At 42.1% G+C, this 19,836-nt stretch overlaps 1 protein-coding gene and 1 long non-coding RNA gene across 2 annotated transcripts in view; one reads left to right on the top strand and one right to left on the bottom strand.

Annotated features, from left to right (window-relative positions):
• The window catches only part of LOC143766044 (uncharacterized), a 105,602-nt gene extending 102,141 nt beyond the window's left edge, over positions 1-3,461 (bottom strand). Inside the window, exon 1 of the long non-coding RNA XR_013213503.1 lies at positions 3,330-3,461. This is a non-coding gene — a long non-coding RNA (uncharacterized LOC143766044). The remainder of the gene's footprint in view (positions 1-3,329) is intronic.
• Positions 3,303-18,779, top strand: GPRC5C (G protein-coupled receptor class C group 5 member C). Its single transcript, XM_077253391.1, has 5 exons — positions 3,303-3,574; positions 11,239-12,265; positions 14,137-14,231; positions 14,820-14,951; positions 15,957-18,779. The coding sequence occupies exons 2-5, from the start codon at positions 11,242-11,244 to the stop codon at positions 15,984-15,986; spliced, it is 1,281 nt and encodes a 426-aa protein (XP_077109506.1). The 5' UTR covers positions 3,303-3,574; positions 11,239-11,241; the 3' UTR covers positions 15,987-18,779.
• The last annotated feature ends 1,057 nt before the right edge of the window (positions 18,780-19,836 follow it).

The raw sequence follows: 19,836 nt of genomic DNA, 5'->3' as shown, positions 1-19,836 counted from the left end.
AAAGGTGGCTACTTTGAAGAACCTAGAATATAAGACATATTTTCAGTTGTTTCACACTTTTTTGTTAAGTATATACAGTAATTCCACATGTGTTAATTCATAGTTTTGATGCCTTCATTGTGAATGTACAATTTTCATAGTCATGAAAATACAGAAAAATCTTTAAATGAGAAGGTGTGTCTAAACTTTTGCTCTGTACTGTACTTCTAACACAGGAGTGGTGAGCTGAATATACACTTTTTAAATTTTTGGGTATTTTATTTACCCTTGTTACAACTTGATGCTTCAGTCCCACGTCATGGAATCTTTCTCGAGCTTGAGAAAAATTTCATTTTGGACTGAAACACTTTTAATTATTACTAGGAAGGAGCACAGTAACAGACATTGCCCTGTCACACAACTTTCACCTCTGATCTCACACTTAGGGCTCGATTCAACATCATTTATTGAAGTCACTTTTCTTTATTTGTCTTGTTGTATGTGCTGACGTTGTTTGTGCGCCAAATTCTTAAAAATGGCTCACGCAAGACATGAATTTGGCACAAGATAAAAAAGGCTCTTATTTTATCTTTAACCAGTTTTTTGCGACTTTTTAGCACCATTATCCGAAAATTCTTTAAAAAAGGCTGAGCTAAATTCAAAAACTCCTGCTGAAACCTTATTCCAGGCAGGGACTGAAGTGGGATGCGCTAAACAAAAAAAAATGTGACATTTGGTAAAAGTAGCATTTCATGAATTTGTCAGGAATATCAATGCGTACAGTTGTCAAGGAAAAATGAAGAAAAAAAATGAAAAAAAAGAAAGACAACTTGTAAAGTGGAGTAAAACATATACAGAATAACGCACGAGCACTAAAGCCATTAAAGGGAGCAAATTACTCCAGAAAAATGGAGAAACACAATGATGAATTGAGTCCTCAGTGTCCAGTAACACTCCCTAACGTATTGGTTGCAGAGTGACCACCAGAGGGGATAGCTGAGCAGCGGTTATGTGGCGCTGATGATCTTCTGCGCAGCGCTTCCTCGTTATATATCCCTATGTATACAATTATATCAGATCTATGAGGTCGGACTTGGTACAATAAACATTATAACCAAATCATGAACAGGTGCTATTATAACAACAAAACCAAATGCAAAGTCTGGCTTCCACTGCTTTGCCTCAGCATCTGTGATTAACCCCGTATTATGTGTCTTATCATAGAAGTTGTCATAAAAAAATTTGCAATGGAAAATTTGGTTCCTGGACCTTCCCGCTATTTACTATGTATTGTATTACCACTGCCTGCCTCCATGAAACAGATACACAACCTTCAGAATTCCTCAGACAGGTTGTCACCGCACCCTCAAGTCCAGAATTTAGCTTTGACCAAAGAAGTAAAAGAATGCATAGAATGAGGACATGAGCCCCAACAGCTGGGGTCCCCACCTATAACTAGATTAAGGCCACTGACCGTGTGGTGTGGGATCTGACTATAGGGACCCCCTACCTTCTTTAGAATGAAGCCACGGTCTACTGTCCCAACTGCTGGAACCCTAGGTTATTGCTAAAATTAGTCAAGGAACCCTCTGGTGTCTGGACTGCAGGACCAACATCTATCCTTAGGACCATTGAATCTCTGATATACTGACTGCTAGGACCCCCATCCATCCATAAAATAGGGTCGCAGAGTCTCTGATGCGTGGTCTGCTGGGACGCTCACCGATCTCTAGAATAAGGCAACAGATTCTCCTGTGGCCCAACTGCTAGGACACCCAACTATCACTAGAATGAGGTGACGAATCCTGATGCACAAACAGCTGCAACCTTAATCTAGCTCTAGAATAGGGACATGATTCTTCTGTGGTCTTGACTGCCGTGACTCCCACCTATCCTTAGGGAGGCATCAAGAATATGTTGTTCTTACTACTGTGATCCCAACCCATCATTAGAAAGGAGCTAAAGACCTTCTGGTATCACAACTGTTGGTATGCCCAGCTCTGACTAGACCATCTGGTGGCCTGACAGCTAGGACAATTAAATAATTGTCATGGATCCTCTAATGTCTCAACTACTGGAACTCCCAACTATGCCAAAAAATGGGCTACATTTCCTCTAGTGTCCTAACTTCTGGGACTCCCAACTATCCCTAGAAAGATAGCACAGATCCTCTCTTGTCCTGACAGCTGATACCACCATCTCTGGCTAGAATGGAGTCATGAATCATCTAATGTCCTGACTGCTGGGACTTCAACCCGTCACTAGAGAGGGACTGCAGATCATCTAGTGTCCCGACTGGTGGGACCGCCACCTCTGACTAAATTGGGGTCATGGACCATGTGATGTCCTGACTGCTAGGATACCAACCCATTGCTAGAAAGGGGCTGCAGACCAACTGGTGACCCAACAGCTTGAGACACCAGCTGTGATTAGAATGAGGTCATGGACCATGTGGTGTCTTGACTGATAGGACCCCAACCCATCAGTAGAAAGAGACAACAAAACGTCAATGATCCCCAACTAGCCCTAAAATGGAGCCAGGAGCCCTCTGGTGAGGAGTGGACTCCTGGGATTCTTTCTGGAGAATTTAAGTTTCTAGTGTCATGCCTTGCATGTTTGTCATGGGGGAAAAAGTTGATACCAGTGTAGGTTGACATCTTAGTAATATATTGCAAATCTGGGACCCGATCAATCCCTAGAAGAGAGGGGCCACAGTCAGTAGTGGCTACTACAATAGCTCTTGGTCCCCTTCATTATAGGAATTAGTGGGGTCCCAGAGGTTATACTTAAGTTATGATATAGCCTACTTCTATGTCTTAAAGGTATTTAAAGGGGTTGCCTATAATGTATAATAAATGTTTTCATATTCAAATACTTATTCAGGGTCTCTAAGCCCCCAAAATTGTTAAAATGTTCTAATAAGAAAACAGCTAACAAATACTATCTTTGTAACCTTTAGGCCATGTGCACACGCTGCGGATTCCAACCGCTGCGGTTTTTACTGCGGATTTATCGTGGTTTCTTCTGCGGTTTCCTCTGCGGGTTTTCACCTGCAGATTCCTATTGGAGCAGGTGTAAACCCGCAGCGGATTCCGCAGAAAGAATTGACATGCTGCGGATTTTTCCACAGCATGTGCACTGAGGATTTTGTTTCCCATAGGTTTACATTGTACTGTAAACTCATGGGAAACTGCTGCGGATCCGCAGCAAAATCCACAGCATGTGCACATAGCCTAATAGAAGAAAAGTTAGAACAAAGGGTTAAAACCTTCTGAAACTTGTCATGGGTGTGTGCTGCTGGCCTTCCACTATGTGGGGTTAATGGTAGGGAGGAAGGAGTGGCTGTGTACCTGGAAGGTCCTGAGGGGAGTCATCATGATGTCACTCTGATGTCAGGAAGCTTGTGCAACCTCAGGAGAAGGAGGAGTGGAGAAGTGAGAGGAACTGGCAGATTAGACAGCAGTCCTGCAGCTGCAGGCAGCAGAAGCCCTGTGTGTGCCCAGCAGAGGACTGCTCTGCTCCCTCCTGACTCTGGAAGAAAGTCCTCCTTGTGCTCTGCTCCACACCTGCAGGAGATCTCCCCCACAAGTGACAGGTAAGAGCAATGTCTGCTATCATTACCCCTCTCCTATGGATTACTATGGACTGAGGGAAATGAGCATTTTTTTTTGCCTGTGGTGCATTGTAACTCTGCTTGCTGGACCATTATGAAGAATAGGCTAGGCAAGCATTATTGCAAAATCAATGACTATACCTACATATTATGCAAGTCTCATCCAGCAGGAAGCAATAGGTTAATCATACCTGTTTTTGCCAGCATGCAGGACCCTTATAAAGGAGGGCAAAGCATGCATTACGGGGTATGCATTGGAAAAGAAAGGGTTATGTATGCATTTGTAATTGTTCAGGAAAGGGTTAATTATTTTTGCCTGTCTCCCCCCAAAGTAATGGTGGACGTGGGCTTCACCTTCAACAATGGCAGAAATCATTTTAAAAATTACGTGTGTTTTGTTTTTTTTGCCTCAAATGCTGCAAAAAAATAAAAACCTCCCCCGCCTGCAATTTGTGTACGCAGATTTAGGTAGAGTTTGCTGGATCTGTAATAAGAAGTTCTGCTGCTTTATACAATTGCTCGTTTCTTTCAAAACTTCTGCTTGCTGACGGCGTGTTAGAAAATTGTTGAAAACAGGCACCTTTTCTAGTGTCTCCGGCCTCCGCAATCCTCTTTTCTGTATGCTAATCTCCCTCATGTGATGTCGCTGGATGTAAACAAGAGTGCTCCCATTCACTGACAGCCAGCGGAGGTCTTGCACATGATGCCAGAGTGTAGCAGATGGTGGATTAGAAAGTTTTTTAATTATACTACTCTTTTATTTTTTTTTCCTTTTGCCCCTTCACCCTAAACATTGTGTTTGACTCAGAGTTGAATATACGTTTTTTATTTTTTTGTTTAAGGGGCGACGGGTAAAAAAATGTATTATTTTCAGTAATGAGAGGGTAAGAGGGTAAAGCAGGCGGCAGAGGTGCACTTTAGAGGGAATCATTTGGGCAGGCAGTATTGTGTGGCGGGGAAGGAGTTAAGCAGGCCGTATATTCATATATGGGGATAAGCAGGCAATATAGTCGGATGTGTGGAGGGGAAGGGGTTAAGCAGGTAATATACCGCATTAATAAATGGGATAAGAAGGCAGTATAGTTGGATGTGTGGCTGGGAAGGGGTTAAGTAGGTAGGTTTAGTAGGTAAATATAATGTCTTGGGAAGCACAGAGCTATAGTGTTTGGTGCACATCCCATATTCCCAGCAGACCCCTATACAAGCACGCGAGGTCCGCTACCAGTGGAGAATTTTCCACAGAGGTGGGATACGTATTTAGCCCGAATGTGGAGCAAGAATAAGGCAGGACCTACACCTAGGAGGAGGGCGGGCGGAGGAGCCCACTCTAATTCCTGCATGTGCCCACTGATACATGTGTATTACGGCTCCTGGTCTATACGGACCCTGGGATGACAAAGTCCCAGTGAGACCCACTTTGCTTTTGATTTATCCTCCTCGTCTTCCAAGACCTATAACTTTTTTTTTTTTTTTCATTTTCCGATGCGTGTTTTTTTGCTGTAGCTTTTATCATCATTATTACAGAATCCGGACTGATCTCTTTTTGGGAGGTGAACTGACCATAAACCAGTGATTCTGCCATGTAATGTCCTTTATTCGGTGTTGACATCCACTGTATGGAATAAATACAATGATATTTCATTAGTTTGGACAGTGGTGCACGCAGCAATACCAAATGTGGTCATTTTTTTTCTATTCAGATTATATTTACTTTCCGCAAAAAAAAAAAAAAAAAAAATTTCTTTTAATCCATATTTGACTTTCTAGGGTAAAAAACCCCAGCAACCTCTAAATTCACTTGATCCTTGGTTATGTTTGTGGTTATGTTGTTTATAGTCAACAGTCCCCACCCCTGTGCGCGTCCTACTAGTCTGAACATGGGCCCCAGGCACCAGCTGTACATATGCAAGTTGGTTTGTGCTTGGGTGACTTCATATGTGGGTGTTATCCAGCGCTGTGAGACCTTGCTAGTCTATCAACATTCTGGATGATCAGATGGCCTTTACAAAGTTTATTCGATCCTAAAAATAAAATGTTATCAGATGGCAGATGAAAAGAACATTATTTTTCCATCTGTGCCAATGTTATTTTTATTGTTCCAATGATTCCCAAACAAAAAAAAATCACTTAAAAAATCAACTGCCATTTTTGTGATACAGCTCCTGTGTAGACTTATGTGTTTCCATGGTTACAGACTACAAAAACAAAACCTCTGTAGTCTGATACCTGTGAATCCTGTATTCTCTCTGTTTTTTTTTCAGACACTTGTAGCTGCTGCGACACATCTTGAGGAGGGTGGTGAAGGCCCTTAGATGGTGGAAGCCATTGATTGATGTTGTTGGATCTTTAGATGATCTGATGTATCTGGGGACTCTTCTCTTCATTGCAGGGGATGTGGAATAGAACAAGAGGCTACTAATTGGTGTAAATTGGTCCCCTGGGGGATATAATATGGATAAAAGGTGATGATCAGAGCAGTATCATCCTCACAATTGTATGTAAATCTTCCTTTGTGCACTAATTATATAGATAAACAATGGCGCGCAGGGACTTTACTTTTACCGTCACATCCTTCCTGGTTTCTATGGTTTGCACCAATACTAATTACTGGCTGTCAGCAAGTTAAACCTGTTTGCTTTTCCCACCTAATGGAAGCACCTCAGTTATGGCTGGTTCCAGCTGATCTTTTGTGGCTTCCTTTTAAAGGTCACTGTTTACAACCTGTCCGACTTCAATTTTAGGAAAGTTTGTGAACTTTCTGCATAGCAGCCACTTGTAGTGGTATTTATGCAGATTTATCTAGAGTAGGAATCACCATCTCCCTGAATATCTACATTTTCCCTGTCTTTCATAGTCCTATATACATTTTTTTTTTCTTATTCAAAATTTGTATTGTTTTATATTACAATACACAATTAAAACAAACATATCAACAGGTTCAAACGAACACACCATATGGCATAGTAACTCCTGAAATAGAGAATTGTTTAGTTACATGAAAACAAACAACTCCATACGGTATCAACAGTACTATATATTTTTTTTATATGTAAAACATATTTATCTGTTTCTGTAAAATCTGGATGCAAATTGGTAAAATTACTATTGCAACTTTTGTGGTTGTTCCCCCATTTATCTAGACTCAATGATTCACTATCTACATCATCCCGGTCTTCCATAGTCCTATATACATTTATTTTTTTATTTATAAAACATTGTTCTATTTCTGTGAAATCTGCAAATTAGTAAAGTTGATATTACAACACTTGTAGTGGTTGATCCCCCAATTATCCAGACTTCTCAAGGATTCACCATCTACATCAATATCTACGGTACATTCTCCCTGTCTTAAGTATTGTCGTATACACATGAACATTGATGGTAAAGTTGGTGTCAATCAGTGTAGCAGCCTTTACAACTTTTGTGAAGGTTGATAATTCATTTTTTTCTTTGACTTCTTAAAGATTCACCATTACCGTCAATATCTACATCCTACCTGGCTTGAATATTGCCACATTTGAGTATATGTGGGAATATTGATCTATTTCTAGGGAAGCTGGAAGACAATAAGTACAGCTGTCAATAAAACTCATGTAGTCGTTGTCACCAGGAAAGTCTACACTTCTCAAGTATTCACCAACTCCATCAATAGTTACATCCTGCCAGACTTGAATGAAGCCACAAACATTTATACTCTTGAAAAGCTTGGGTGGCCATTAGAATGGCTGCCATTATAACTCTTGCCAAGGTTGTTACCCCAGTTTTCTAGATTTCTCATAGTCCCCATCTCTATCAATAGCTAACGTGTCTTGAATAGTGCAACTAACATGTATGAGGATTGATATGTTTCCAAGAAAGCCTTGGTGACCACCATATTAGCTGCCATTAAAACTTATTTAGAAGATGTTATCCCAGTTTTCTAGACTCATTGAGTCACCAACCACATCCATCAATATCTACATCTTTTGTGAACAGCGCACCAAACATACAGATTAGATGTAGTTATAGATGTATATGGTGACTCCATGACTTCTTCATGGAGTCACCATATACATCAATATGTACATCTAACCTGGTTTTAATCGAGTGATATTTACAAAAGCTGGGTGTTAGAATTGTTATCAAATATGGGTGAACATGCATGTAGATGAGGATTTGGATGCATCCAGTCTCTATAACCACACTGCAAATGTGTGAAGCCAGAAGGCAACATCTCTCAGTAGTGCAGCCTCACAGTAATCTCAGAACCTGGTTACATACATGTAGTCTCTGGGCCAAGACTGGCAGTAAGCAATAGGTGACCACTAAGTGCTAGCTAAAGTTTTTGATGTGACTGGTGAGATTGCAGCTGATATCTACTGGGTACAAGCGCTAGGACTTTATCACTGTGTCCACAGGACATCACCTTCTAATGTACTTTCCATGTGCCAATGTCAGTCTCATACCCCATCAGAACAAATTCAATGATCACAAAGGTTTAATTCATGGTCTCTTCATAAAAACAAATGAATCAGATGAACCGTACCGTGTGAATGTTGGTGAAGAAGTGTTCACTGACTCTGGGGCATAGTTTGGAATATATGTATGAAAAATTAGACTCTATGGCCAAGACTGTAAAGTTGCCCTACCCTTTTTTAAAGCTGCATTTCCCCTTTAAGGGGAACCTGTCACTTGCCATAAATGTTGTTTTTTTTTAACCTGTCATAAATGCCCTTGCTCTACTGAATCACGGGATGTTTTTGGTTTGTTCCTGCTCCTCTGCATTCCTGAGATATGACCCTTTCTTCCTTGTATATAAATCTAGGTAGGGGTTGAAGCCAACTGGGCGTGGTCCTCAAGACGACGCCCATAAACAGTTGATCACCATACCCACTTGGCTATAAAAAAAAAAAACCCACTAGATTATAGGAGTTCATATCTCAGGACCTGAGAGGAGTAGGGACAAAAGAAAAACATCGCCGGATTCAGGAGAACAGAGACATTTACACCGTATACAAAATTGAAATTTTTATGAGAAGTGACAGGTCCTATCAAACAATACACTGTATGTAGACTTAAAAAGGAAATAAAACCTTATTGCTTAGTATTTTGTCTCATTCTGAATCTTTGCAATCGATGGTTAGAGCACTGGGCAAGGCCAGAATGGCAGCTATGCCACTGGCAGCACAGTTCTATGGGGCATTAGACAATTGAGGCAGGTGCAAATAGAAGATGGGTGGAGTTGTGATCATCTAAAAGTATCACCTGTGTTAAAATCTGCCTCCTAGGTAACAGGTTGCAGTAAACACGACTTTGACAAATGCCTGATCATTAGACGTTTGCCTAGCTGCCGCTACCTGAACACGTGATACATAATGGGCTCTCGGGGGCCACTTTTCCTTTAAATATTGCCCTGATGTCATACTCTTCCAGGAGGCATCTGGCTGATTTGTGCTAATATTTTTATTTATGTGCTTTCATTCTATTTGTAATGTAACAACATTATATAAAAAATGATTAGGTGTTTGTAAATAGCTTAAATAAAAATAAAAAAATAGAAAATTGGGGCGGGGCTTAAAGGGGAATGCCACAAAAAAAATGTAGCCAGAAAGTAGTAGCAAAGTAATTGAATTCTGTAATAAATGGGGCCTGTAAGCTCAAAGCTAGATATGCAGATGCCCAAACACAATAGTGACCACCCATATGACATAATTGTGGGTGGTGTGTGATGTCATCGTGGGTGTGTGTTTATATCTGGCACAGAATAAAGTTTGTGTATGGCTCACAGTTCCTCGCACAGAATTTGTTGGAGGTGACAATGCCTTGCATTTCCCATGCTCCTTTATTCCGGGAAGCTGTTACGTCTTCTCTTTTCCCTTTCTCCGGAATGGTGCGTCCTTGCACATTCCGCAGACGACCGCTTGCATTACATGACCCCTATTGCTGCTTCCTGAAATACGCTGGAAAACACTCAGCAACTCTCTCCACAAAATTCCCATAATTATTGTTTTGGTGATTGTATAGGAGTCTAAAAGGGAAGCTCTACTTAGAAAATACTCAAATGTAGATGGAATTTAGTACCAGGGAAGAAGAAGAAGGAGCATCGGTGAGTCAGAAACAAGTGGCTGGCACTTGCCGAATTTTGGGTTGACCAGTCCAAAGCTCGAAAGAGGGTATAGTTTCTATAAACAAGTCCCAAAATAAAGTGGACATTTCCTGGTCGGTCCTATGTGGGGATTAAATGTGCAATGATGATGTTTCGAATTTTGGAAGACCTCTGATGACCTCCAGGATGACTATTTCTCCAAACCTTTCAGGCAGAGAACCCTATAGTCTGATGCCAAAGAATCCCCCAGCACTCAGACTTATAGATTTTGACATGTTGCAGGAGTGCAAGGAACTTAATGGAGAAAAAACTTGCCCCATAGACCCCCAGAGGACACCCTGAGAAACCCTTGTGATAGTGAACATGCAAAACATCACCCTCCTTAATAAGTGGGTTTCACATCTCTAAAGGTTTGGGTGCTTATTTATGTACCACGGGCTTTGGGTAGTTTTAATCTAAAGGGTGGAAAATTCAAATAGCAAATCAAACCATCCAAATGGTGTCACTGCTCCACCTATATTACTAGCATGACTTAAAGGAACTGTCCACCTTAAGGAAATTTTTAAAAAGATTTGTTTATCAGGCTCTCTTATCAGGCAAAGCACCTGGACTCCATTCTGCAGGAGCTGTTGGCTCAATTGAACCCATTGATATCCACGCTTTATGTGTAGTTCTTTACTAACTTGCTGGTTACTGTGTATGTTCTTAGTTACAGATTTGTTGACCAACCTCAGTAATGTGCAGTCATGTGTTGCAGGCTGCCTCGGCCACAGATATGTCTTGTTGTACCCTGCAGACAACCATTGAAAAGCTCTAAGGACTTAAAGGGTTACTTTTCTTACATGAGCGAAACGTGACTGCCAGATGGGGAACAATATGTTTGCAATCATCAGCTTGTGATATGGTGGTTGTTGTGTGAACAGTTTGTTATCTTGATGGAAACATAAGTCATCTGTTACCGTCAGCTCCACTGAATTTTGTGATTGCTGTCTCGTGCGGGACTACTATGCTCAGCATTCTGTTCTAAGATGCACTAGGGTCTACAGGTGTTAGTGATGCAATAAGTCACCCCATAAAATGTTATAGCTGCCAGTAGTAGCTTTTGTTATTGTTCCCCAAAGTGAGCGTTTCTTTAAGGATCGAGGCGGGCAATACAAAAAGTGTCCCTTGGAGTCCCCACAACCAGGGCATGACCCATAAACCATCAGGTTCCCATTTAGATAGAGGGAGCGGTCCTGATTACACCATCGTTTTTCAGAATCGCTATTTTCGACATTTCCTAGAAATAGTCTTTGAAGGTGAAACTCCAGTCTAAATAATCAAATGGGTTGTCAATAATTGAAAAGATATGACTACTTTATTTCCAAAACAGCGCCACATCTGACTACAGGTTCTATCTAGTATTGCACTTCATCTACATTGAAATAAATAGTGGTAAACTGCAATACCAGTCACAACCTGTAGTCAGGTGTGGCACTGTTTTTGGAACATTTTCTAACCAAATATGTATAGATGGTATTTTGAGATTTATTTCTTCTTTTAACTTTTTGTTTCTTTTTAGAAAATGGCCTTCCTCTTCGGTTTCTGGACCATCTTGGCATCTACATGGCTTTTGTCCTTCTTGAATATGGCCAAGGCTCAAACAACCGTACCTACGGGTTGTGGAGAAGGATTGAACTCGCTCTACTATAACTTATGTGACCTGTCAGTAGCATGGGGTATTGTTCTACAAGCCATAACAAGTGCGGGCATTGTGTCTTCCTTCATCCTTAGCGTTGTCTTAGTAGCTAGCACCCCATTTATTCAGGACAAGAGGAAGAAGAGCATGGTGGGAACTCAAGTGTTTTTCCTTCTTGGCACAATTGGACTTTTTTGTCTTGTGTTCGACATGGTGGTCAAGAAAGACTTTTCCACTTGTGCATCTCGAAGGTTCCTCTTTGGTCTCTTCTTTGCTATCTGCTTCTCCTGCTTGTGGGTTCATGCAGGGAATCTCAACTACTTAGTCAGGAAAAACACTGGGCCAAATGGTTGGTGGATTTTTGGCATAGCTGTTGCTCTATCACTGGTAGAGGTGATTATCAACACGGAGTGGCTGATTATCACCATCGTACGGACCAGCAGTACTGTGGGACAACCATGCGCTATTGAAAACCAGGACTTTGTCATGGCATTGATATATGTCATGTTCCTCATTGTTGCTGGATTTGCAACCGCCTGGCCAGCCTTGTGTGGACGATATGGTCACTGGAAGAAGCACGCGGTCTTCATTATACTCACGCTTTTCCTATCTGCTTGCATTTGGATTGTGTGGATTGTTATGTACGTCTACGGAAATGCTATCGTCGGAAACCCGGTCTATTGGGATGACCCAACCTTGGCCATTGCTCTGGTATCAAACGCATGGGCCTTTGTGTTCCTCTATATCATCCCTGAGATCTCACAGTTGACCAAGCCAAGTTTAGAGCAGACCTTTGAAGAAGAAGTTTACCCGTCAAGAGGGGTTGGTTACGAAACTATCCTTAAGGAGCAAACTTCCCAGAGCATGTATGTGGAAAATAAAGCATTCTCTATGGACGAACCACAGTCCGGTAAGCACCAATGGTTGATTTCCCATAGTATACATTTCATCTACACCTCAGAGGTCATGTGAGGTAGAGAGGATTAGTTGCACCACTCCTCCTAGGTCTGTGAGGGAGCTAAACTGTTCTCCATATCTTCTCATATGCTCCATTTGCATCCCATAACATTTTTTTTACTGGGCACCCAGAGGGAATAGTAGGGAACCAGCCTCTACCCTGTAGTGAACCTAAATTACCTACTCCAACATGTGGGCCTAGAAAGTCTCCACTATCTTGTGGGCCTAAAGGACCTTTACCCGATTCCTCAACTCGTGGAGCTTAAATACTTCTACCACCGTATGGTTGTAAAAGGCCTACACCATCTTGTGGACTTAAATGACCTTTAACACTTTGTAGGTGTAAAGGATCCTCTTCACCTTATGGACCTTAAAGGTGTTGTCTGGTGAAAACAAGTTATCACCTATCCACAGGATAGGTGACAACATGTTGAAAGTGGGGGCCAGACTGCTGGGACCCATAATGATCTGCAGTGCGGGCAACTTTTATCCCCATTAGAATGGAGTGGCAGTGCGTATTTACGACCGCCACTCTATTCCCTATGGGGCTACCAAATGCTGCGACTGAATGGAGCAGAGGTTCGTATGGGTCCCAGTGGTCAAAGCCCCGCCAATCAGTAAGTTATCATCTATCCTCCAGCCATGTGTTGCCTTATTTCCACCGGACAACCCTTTTTAAGTGCCTCCACCACCGTGTTGGATCTAAAGGGCCTAAAGGGCCTCCACGACTTTGTGGTCCTAAAATTCTTCTACCACCTTGTGGACCTAACTTCCTAAGGAGCCTCCACCACTGTGGGGACCAGTGTGTCCAGTCATCCTGTATGTGCAAAAGTACTACTGGAACCCCCATCTACTTCAACAAGGGGACACTCAAGGGCCTGTTTTAAAGGAGCTATGACCTCCATTAATAGTCTGAGACTTCTGGAGATAACGAAGTACAATGATTAGCTAGCTAAGCACAATGATAAGCTATCTCCTGCAGTCACATATACAATGAATGGAGCCGGTGGCTCACTTGAGTGGTCATCTCTCCATTCAGAGAGGGCACTTCGGAGTCCCATTCACTGGGGGCCTCCGTTGTAGGACCCTCAGAGATCTCTAGGGGGGTCTCAGTTGTAGGATCCTCAGAGATCAACAAGTTACCAACTATCCCGTATAAAGTCAGGTCAAACCCTTCCTGACATGTGACGAAACATCGGGTGCTTATATATGGAGTGAGCTGAGACCATTCCATACATGGTGGGTGACGGCTGTGCTATACATCTGGCACCTGTCTCTAACAGAAGCGATGTCAAAAATTGTATTTTTGATAAATATTTATGCTTGCGTCACCATGACAACACTTACAACACAAAACTGCCAGTAATCTAGGGCAATATTAGGAATATATTGATTATCCTGCCCATCTTACCTACCAGTCAGATTACTTAATCCATGGACCATGTATAAGAATTCCACATTTTAGAGCACTAGTAAAACAATACATTACTAAAATCTGTATAAAACTTCATTTTATTTCCCTAGCATCCTGGTATCTCATTGTTGCCAGAGGGACACCGTCCCCTCTTGGCAACCAAATTATTTTTTTTTTCTTTAGTTCACCAGTACTTAAAAAAAAAAAAAAGAAGGCTGAATCAGGATGTAATCCTGTCATGAAAATGTAGAACTGCAACAGTACAGTGTTGTCATAGGGGCACACGTAGACTAGCAAATGTAGAAAATCGTATATTTTTCCTTATAAGTCTTAGTATATAACTGGAATATGCTCAGTTTTTTTTTTTTTTAACCAAGGCTGAACTCCTATCTGTGTTTTTCTGTTGCCAGCCAAGCGGCCCGTGTCTCCATACAGCGGGTACAATGGACAGATCAGGAGCAGCGTATACCAGCCCACGGAGATGGCACTAATGAATAAAAATCCGGTAAGTGCCAAGTGTGAGCCTGCGGCTGCCCAGGAGCTCCTTCACCCAGATAGCAGCTACACTGGAGCTATTCATAGTATCCCGGGTACTCATCCAAAACAGACACTGATTCTTAAAGTCATACCACGCAATTAAAGGGGCTGTAACCCGAGTCGTTCTGGACTTCTCGTTGGCTGGTTTCCAAGAAAGTGGTACATAAGCAGCGGTTGTGTGCGCTGCCTTCATCATGTATACCCTGCCCACTGCAGACCTCTCCAAGCATGTATTGCTTTGCTTATATGCTCCAAGTAAAGGGGGAAATTGGCACCTTTAAAAAAAAAAAAAAAAAGAGTAGCATAGTAAGAAATTCTTGCAATGGCTCCCGCTTTTTTTACAGCTGAAAGTATTTCCTAAAGTTCATGTTAGAATATGAATATTCAACTCAAATTTATCTGAATCTCGCAAATATTGCAAGCCAAGTAGGATAATAGAGAGCCAGTGCACCTCCTGGCCCTATCTTATGGCGCCATTTAATTTCCATTTTTCAGGTAATTAACTGATAAGCCTCCATCACACGACTCATGCTTTACTTCTTTCTTTCTGCCACAGACAGAACTTCCATATGATGTAATCATTCCCAGAGCTACTGCCAACACTCATCCTGCTGCCAGCGGAAACTCCACACTGAGGGCCGAAGATGCATATGCTGCACAGAACCGGCACACTGCAAATAATGGACAGGTAACTACCCATTCCAGTGACCTTCTACATGCGTTACTTATGTCCTAACAATCCTAAGTTACATCCTGTGTTATACTCCAGAGCTGCACTCACTATTCTGCTGGTGCAGTCACTGTGTACGTACATTACATTACTGATCCTGTACTGATCCTGAGTTACCTCCTGTATTATATTCCAGAGCTGCACTCACTATTCTGCTGGTGCAGTCACTGTGTACATACATTACATTACTTATCCTGTACTGATCCTGAGTTACATCCTGTATTATACCCCAGAGCAGCACTCACTATTCTGCTGGTGCAGTCACTGTGTACATACATTACATTACTTATCCTGTACTGATCCTGAGTTACATCCTGTATTATATTCCAGAGCTGCACTCACTATTCTGCTGGTGCAGTCACTGTGTACATACATTACTTATCCTGTACTGATCCTGAGTTACATCCTGTATTATACTCCAGAGCTGCACTCACTATTCTGCTGGTGCAGTCACTGTGTACATACATTACTTATCCTGTACTGATCCTGAGTTACATCCTGTATTATACTCCAGAGCTGCACTCACTATTCTGCTGGTGCAGTCACTGTGTACATACATTACATTACTTATCCTGTACTGATCTTGAGTTACATCCTGTATTATACTCCAGAGCTGCACTCCCTATTCTGCTGGTGCAGTCACTGTGTACATACATTACATTACTTATCCTGTACTGATCTTGAGTTACATCCTGTATTATACTCCAGAGCTGCACTCACTATTCTGCTGGTGCAGTCACTGTGTACATACATTACATTACTTATCCTGTACTGATCCTGAGTTACATCCTGTATTATATTCCAGAGCTGCACTCACTATTCTGCTGGTGGGGTCACTGTGTGAACTTTGAGTCTCTAGAATGTTTGGAGGAGGGGCATTCTCAAGTAGAAGGGGATGGAGTTTAAAATGTCTTGCAATTCTCACTTAAGACTGATTGTAATTTTTTTTTACTTCTATTTTAGGCAAATTCTTCCCCCTACAGTCAGTGGTGAAGTGCAATTTCTGCAGCCTCCCGAGCTGGAATCCCATCCCCGCCTTCATGTACCATCCAGTATAGTGACTAAAGAGGAGACTTGTCACACCACTGACACTATCGTGGGTGGAAAGCATAATTTTGGAAATTAATGTATGGGAAAGGGGGTTAAAGTTCATTGAAAGGTCAAACTCATCAATTACAGGTGAACGTGGTGTTACATAAGATAACCACGTGCAGTTCAATGCTTTGTTTGCACAGTCCTACGGAAGGTTCATCATGGAGGCGGCCATTTTGTGCTCAGGTCACAATGATGTCACTAGTCTCCTAGTGTATTGATAGACTCAGTTCTCATGCTGGCAAAATGGCTGCTTCTACAGGTACTCTAAGTGGATCGTATAATGCAGTGCTCTCCATCTTGTGGCTCTCCAGTTGTTGTAAAACTACAATTCCCAGCATGGTCTGCAATTGAGCATCATCAGACTTCTGTGCCCGAGAGACATACCTTGCCACCAAATGTGCCCACAGATTTATAGGGTGCTGCCACATGTGTACCCAGAGATATAGGATGCTGCTCCATGTGCACCCAGAGATATAGGGTGCCTCCACAAATGTACCCAGAGATATAGGGTGCCACCACATGTGCACCCAGAGATATAGGTTGTCACCACATGTGCCCACAGAGATATAGGATGCCGCTCCATGTGCACCCAGAGATATAGGGTGCCACCACATGTGCACCCAGAGATATAGGGTGCCACCACATGTGCCCACAGATATATAGGGTGCCACCACTGTACCCATATAGATATAAGGTGCTGCTACATGTGCATCTAGAGATATAGGCTACTGCCACATGTGCCCACATTGATATAGGCTGCAGCCACATGTGCCCACAGAGATATAGGGTACTGCCACATGTGTGCCCAAAGATATAGGCTGCAGCCACACGTGCCGACACAGAGATATAGGGTGCCGCCACACGTGCCCACAGAGATATAGGGTACTGCCACATGTGTGCCCAGAAATATAGGGTGCTGCCACATGTGCCCATAGAGATATAGGGTGCTGCCACACGTGCCCACAGAGATATAGGGTACTGCCACATGTGCCCACAGAGATATAGGGTACTGCCACATGAGCCCATAGAGATATAGGCTGCAGCCACGTGCCCACAGAGATATAGGGTGCTGCCACTTGTGCCCCTAGAGATTAACAGTGAGGTCACTAATGTTCCCAGGGATTTACAGTGTCATCACAAATGCTTCTAGGAATACAATGTGCAGACAATGCCCTCAAAGGAATCCAGAACCCAGGCCTCGAAATTAACTACATAGCAACCAAGTGCTGTAAATTTATAGTGATTTATGTTGCAAGGTTTTAGCTCCTGCAATCTAGCGGGAGCATGTTCTGTCCCCAGTTACATTTCTCCCAGCGAGCGCTATGTAGTGAACAGAAGCATTGACATTTCTGATGCATCTCTAGGACCTGGAGGTCCATGATCCTAGCACACCCAGATCCGTGCTACCAGTGACACCTGACATGGCAGAGGGCAGATTATCCCTGTAACTGGGGCTCCTATGGATGCCCCAGTTACAGTGGGAAACCATCAACAATAAAAGAAATAAAATGTTCCCCAGAGATCTTTTATGGTCTATTTGGAGACCAGTTCTATAAAAAATAAACATGTATAAAACATCTGCAAAACAAGAAAGAAAATTCCCCATAAAAAAAGTTTCATTTATATCAAATGCATTTTATTACATAGTGGTAGCGAAAAACATACACGTATTACTGTAGGTGTTCCTTACTTTCCAAATTTGAAAGTTATTAACTAAGGACACATACTATACATACCCATTCCTTTATGTATGGCCACACAGAAATATTCTCCTATCAAGGTCCCAGAATAGTATGATGCCCCCACATACAGTATGATGCCCCCACAGCCCCACACACAGTATGTTGTCCCCACAATGTCCACACACCCTTACCGCTTCTGACTCCCAGGTGGTCTTCAAGTCTGGCTGCTGCTGGTCGGCTTCGGTACCGTTTGTGTGGTGCCACCCAGAGATTAAGAGGACCCTGTAGATAGAAACCTGCGCTGGAGACCCCATTGTTAAGCCTCTGCTGAGAGTTGTAGCCTCGCAACAACTATAGGGCCTAGGTTGGAGACCACCATTTCAACAGGCCCCATATATCAGGACTGCTAGAGGTCTTGTTGCTCATAGCAACCAGAGTTAACTTTCATTTTCTAAACTGCACTGGAAAATGGCGGTCATTGGGTCATTGATTGGTTGCTATAGACAACAAGAAGACTTTTTCCTCTTCGGTTCTTTTGGTTCATGAGGCCTAGTACTCTTCTCAGCCCTGTGGCAATAATGTCTGCTGCCGTACTGCTACTGAATATATACCGGTGCCTTGAAAACAACTGAAAGTCCGTTTATTTCACTGCGTATTTCTGGAGTAGATACGGGAAAGAAAAGTTTAAAAAAAAATCTTTTTATGTATATTTTACTTACCTGACGTTCTGTATAGAGTGTTATTTTTACACTTTTTTTTGCGTATGAAAGTGATAAGTGAATGGATGTTGGTGTGAGTGTTTTCGCTATGGGGGCAATCACGTGATCTTCAGTCACCGCATTTCCTTCAATGTTGTTATACTAAAATCGCCCAAGAAAAAAAACCTCTGACTTCTCTTGGCTTCATAGCCGAGGTTATGTTTCCGATTAATTAAAAATGAAAACAAAGTGAATATTTAAATTAATTTTGTTATATTGTAATTATTTGTGAATAAATTTAACTAAAAATATTTTGTGGTTGAATTTTTTTTTTTTTTTTTTTTTTTTTTTAGATGTTTGTTATCTTGGGGGTTTCATTATATCGTTTATTGTACAATGAAAACTATGTTTTTAATACTGTTTTTTTTTTTTTTTATTTTCTGATGTTACTGGCCTAAAGCCTAAGACTGCACCACTGAGATTCTGAAAACGAGCCCTTGCGGTTTGTCAGATATGGTATCGTCATGTTGGTGGGGGTATACCTACATACTTCTAATGGTCCCTATTTTGCTGGGATCGTCCCCTAAAAGGGGTTTGGGGCTTATAAAAACCACACCCAAAGTGGGCATATGTTGTGTAGTTTCCAGATGGCCCTTGGCACCAGTCTTTATTGTCCTAGATGTTGGGTTGTAAATGTTAGTAAAAATGATCCAGAGGTGTTGTGATGAGCACGTTCGCCAACTTTGAAAGATGGTCTATCAGGAGGAGGCCATACAATAGCCTACCTGGAGGAGGCTATCCAATAGTCAGGCCCCTTTTATGTAGGCCTTACCTATCTATGCCCTTTTTCCTGCTCGCTGAATGCAAATTTGCCAACATTTCTGGGGATATTTTAAGTCCTGTTGCAATCCCCATTCTGGGAACATCAGCCCCTGCCAGGAATGCCCTGGTCCACCCTACAATGCCCACTTTTAGGAGTGGTCCCCATGTCATGCACAATACATTTTTGCAACTCCCCAGGATATATGCCATCTCCTTTGAGAGGTGTCCTCTTTTTCTGAATGTCCTGTGACAGTTGCAATTATGGTTGGAAGGGGTGCAGAGCTGGGAGCAGTCACACCGGCCCTTCCCTCTGCCATTACTATAGAAGGCACATGGTAGGTTAAGGGGGCATGGTGCAAATCTCTGAAAGTTAAGTGTCTGTCAATATCTACATCCTAAATGACTTGAATATGTGTGAACATTGATGGCGGATTGTCATCACGGCATCTTATTCAGCTTCATACTTTGGGACTGTAATAAAATTTCAAAAATGGTATTTCTTTCTAAGAAAAGAACATAAAATGGCTTTTTAAAAAATTTCACTTA

This window comes from Ranitomeya variabilis, chromosome 4 (assembly GCF_051348905.1).
Source record: "Ranitomeya variabilis isolate aRanVar5 chromosome 4, aRanVar5.hap1, whole genome shotgun sequence".
NCBI lineage: Eukaryota > Metazoa > Chordata > Amphibia > Anura > Dendrobatidae > Ranitomeya > Ranitomeya variabilis.
Note: the sequence above shows the minus strand (reverse complement) of the source record. Positions and strands in the feature narration are given on the sequence as shown.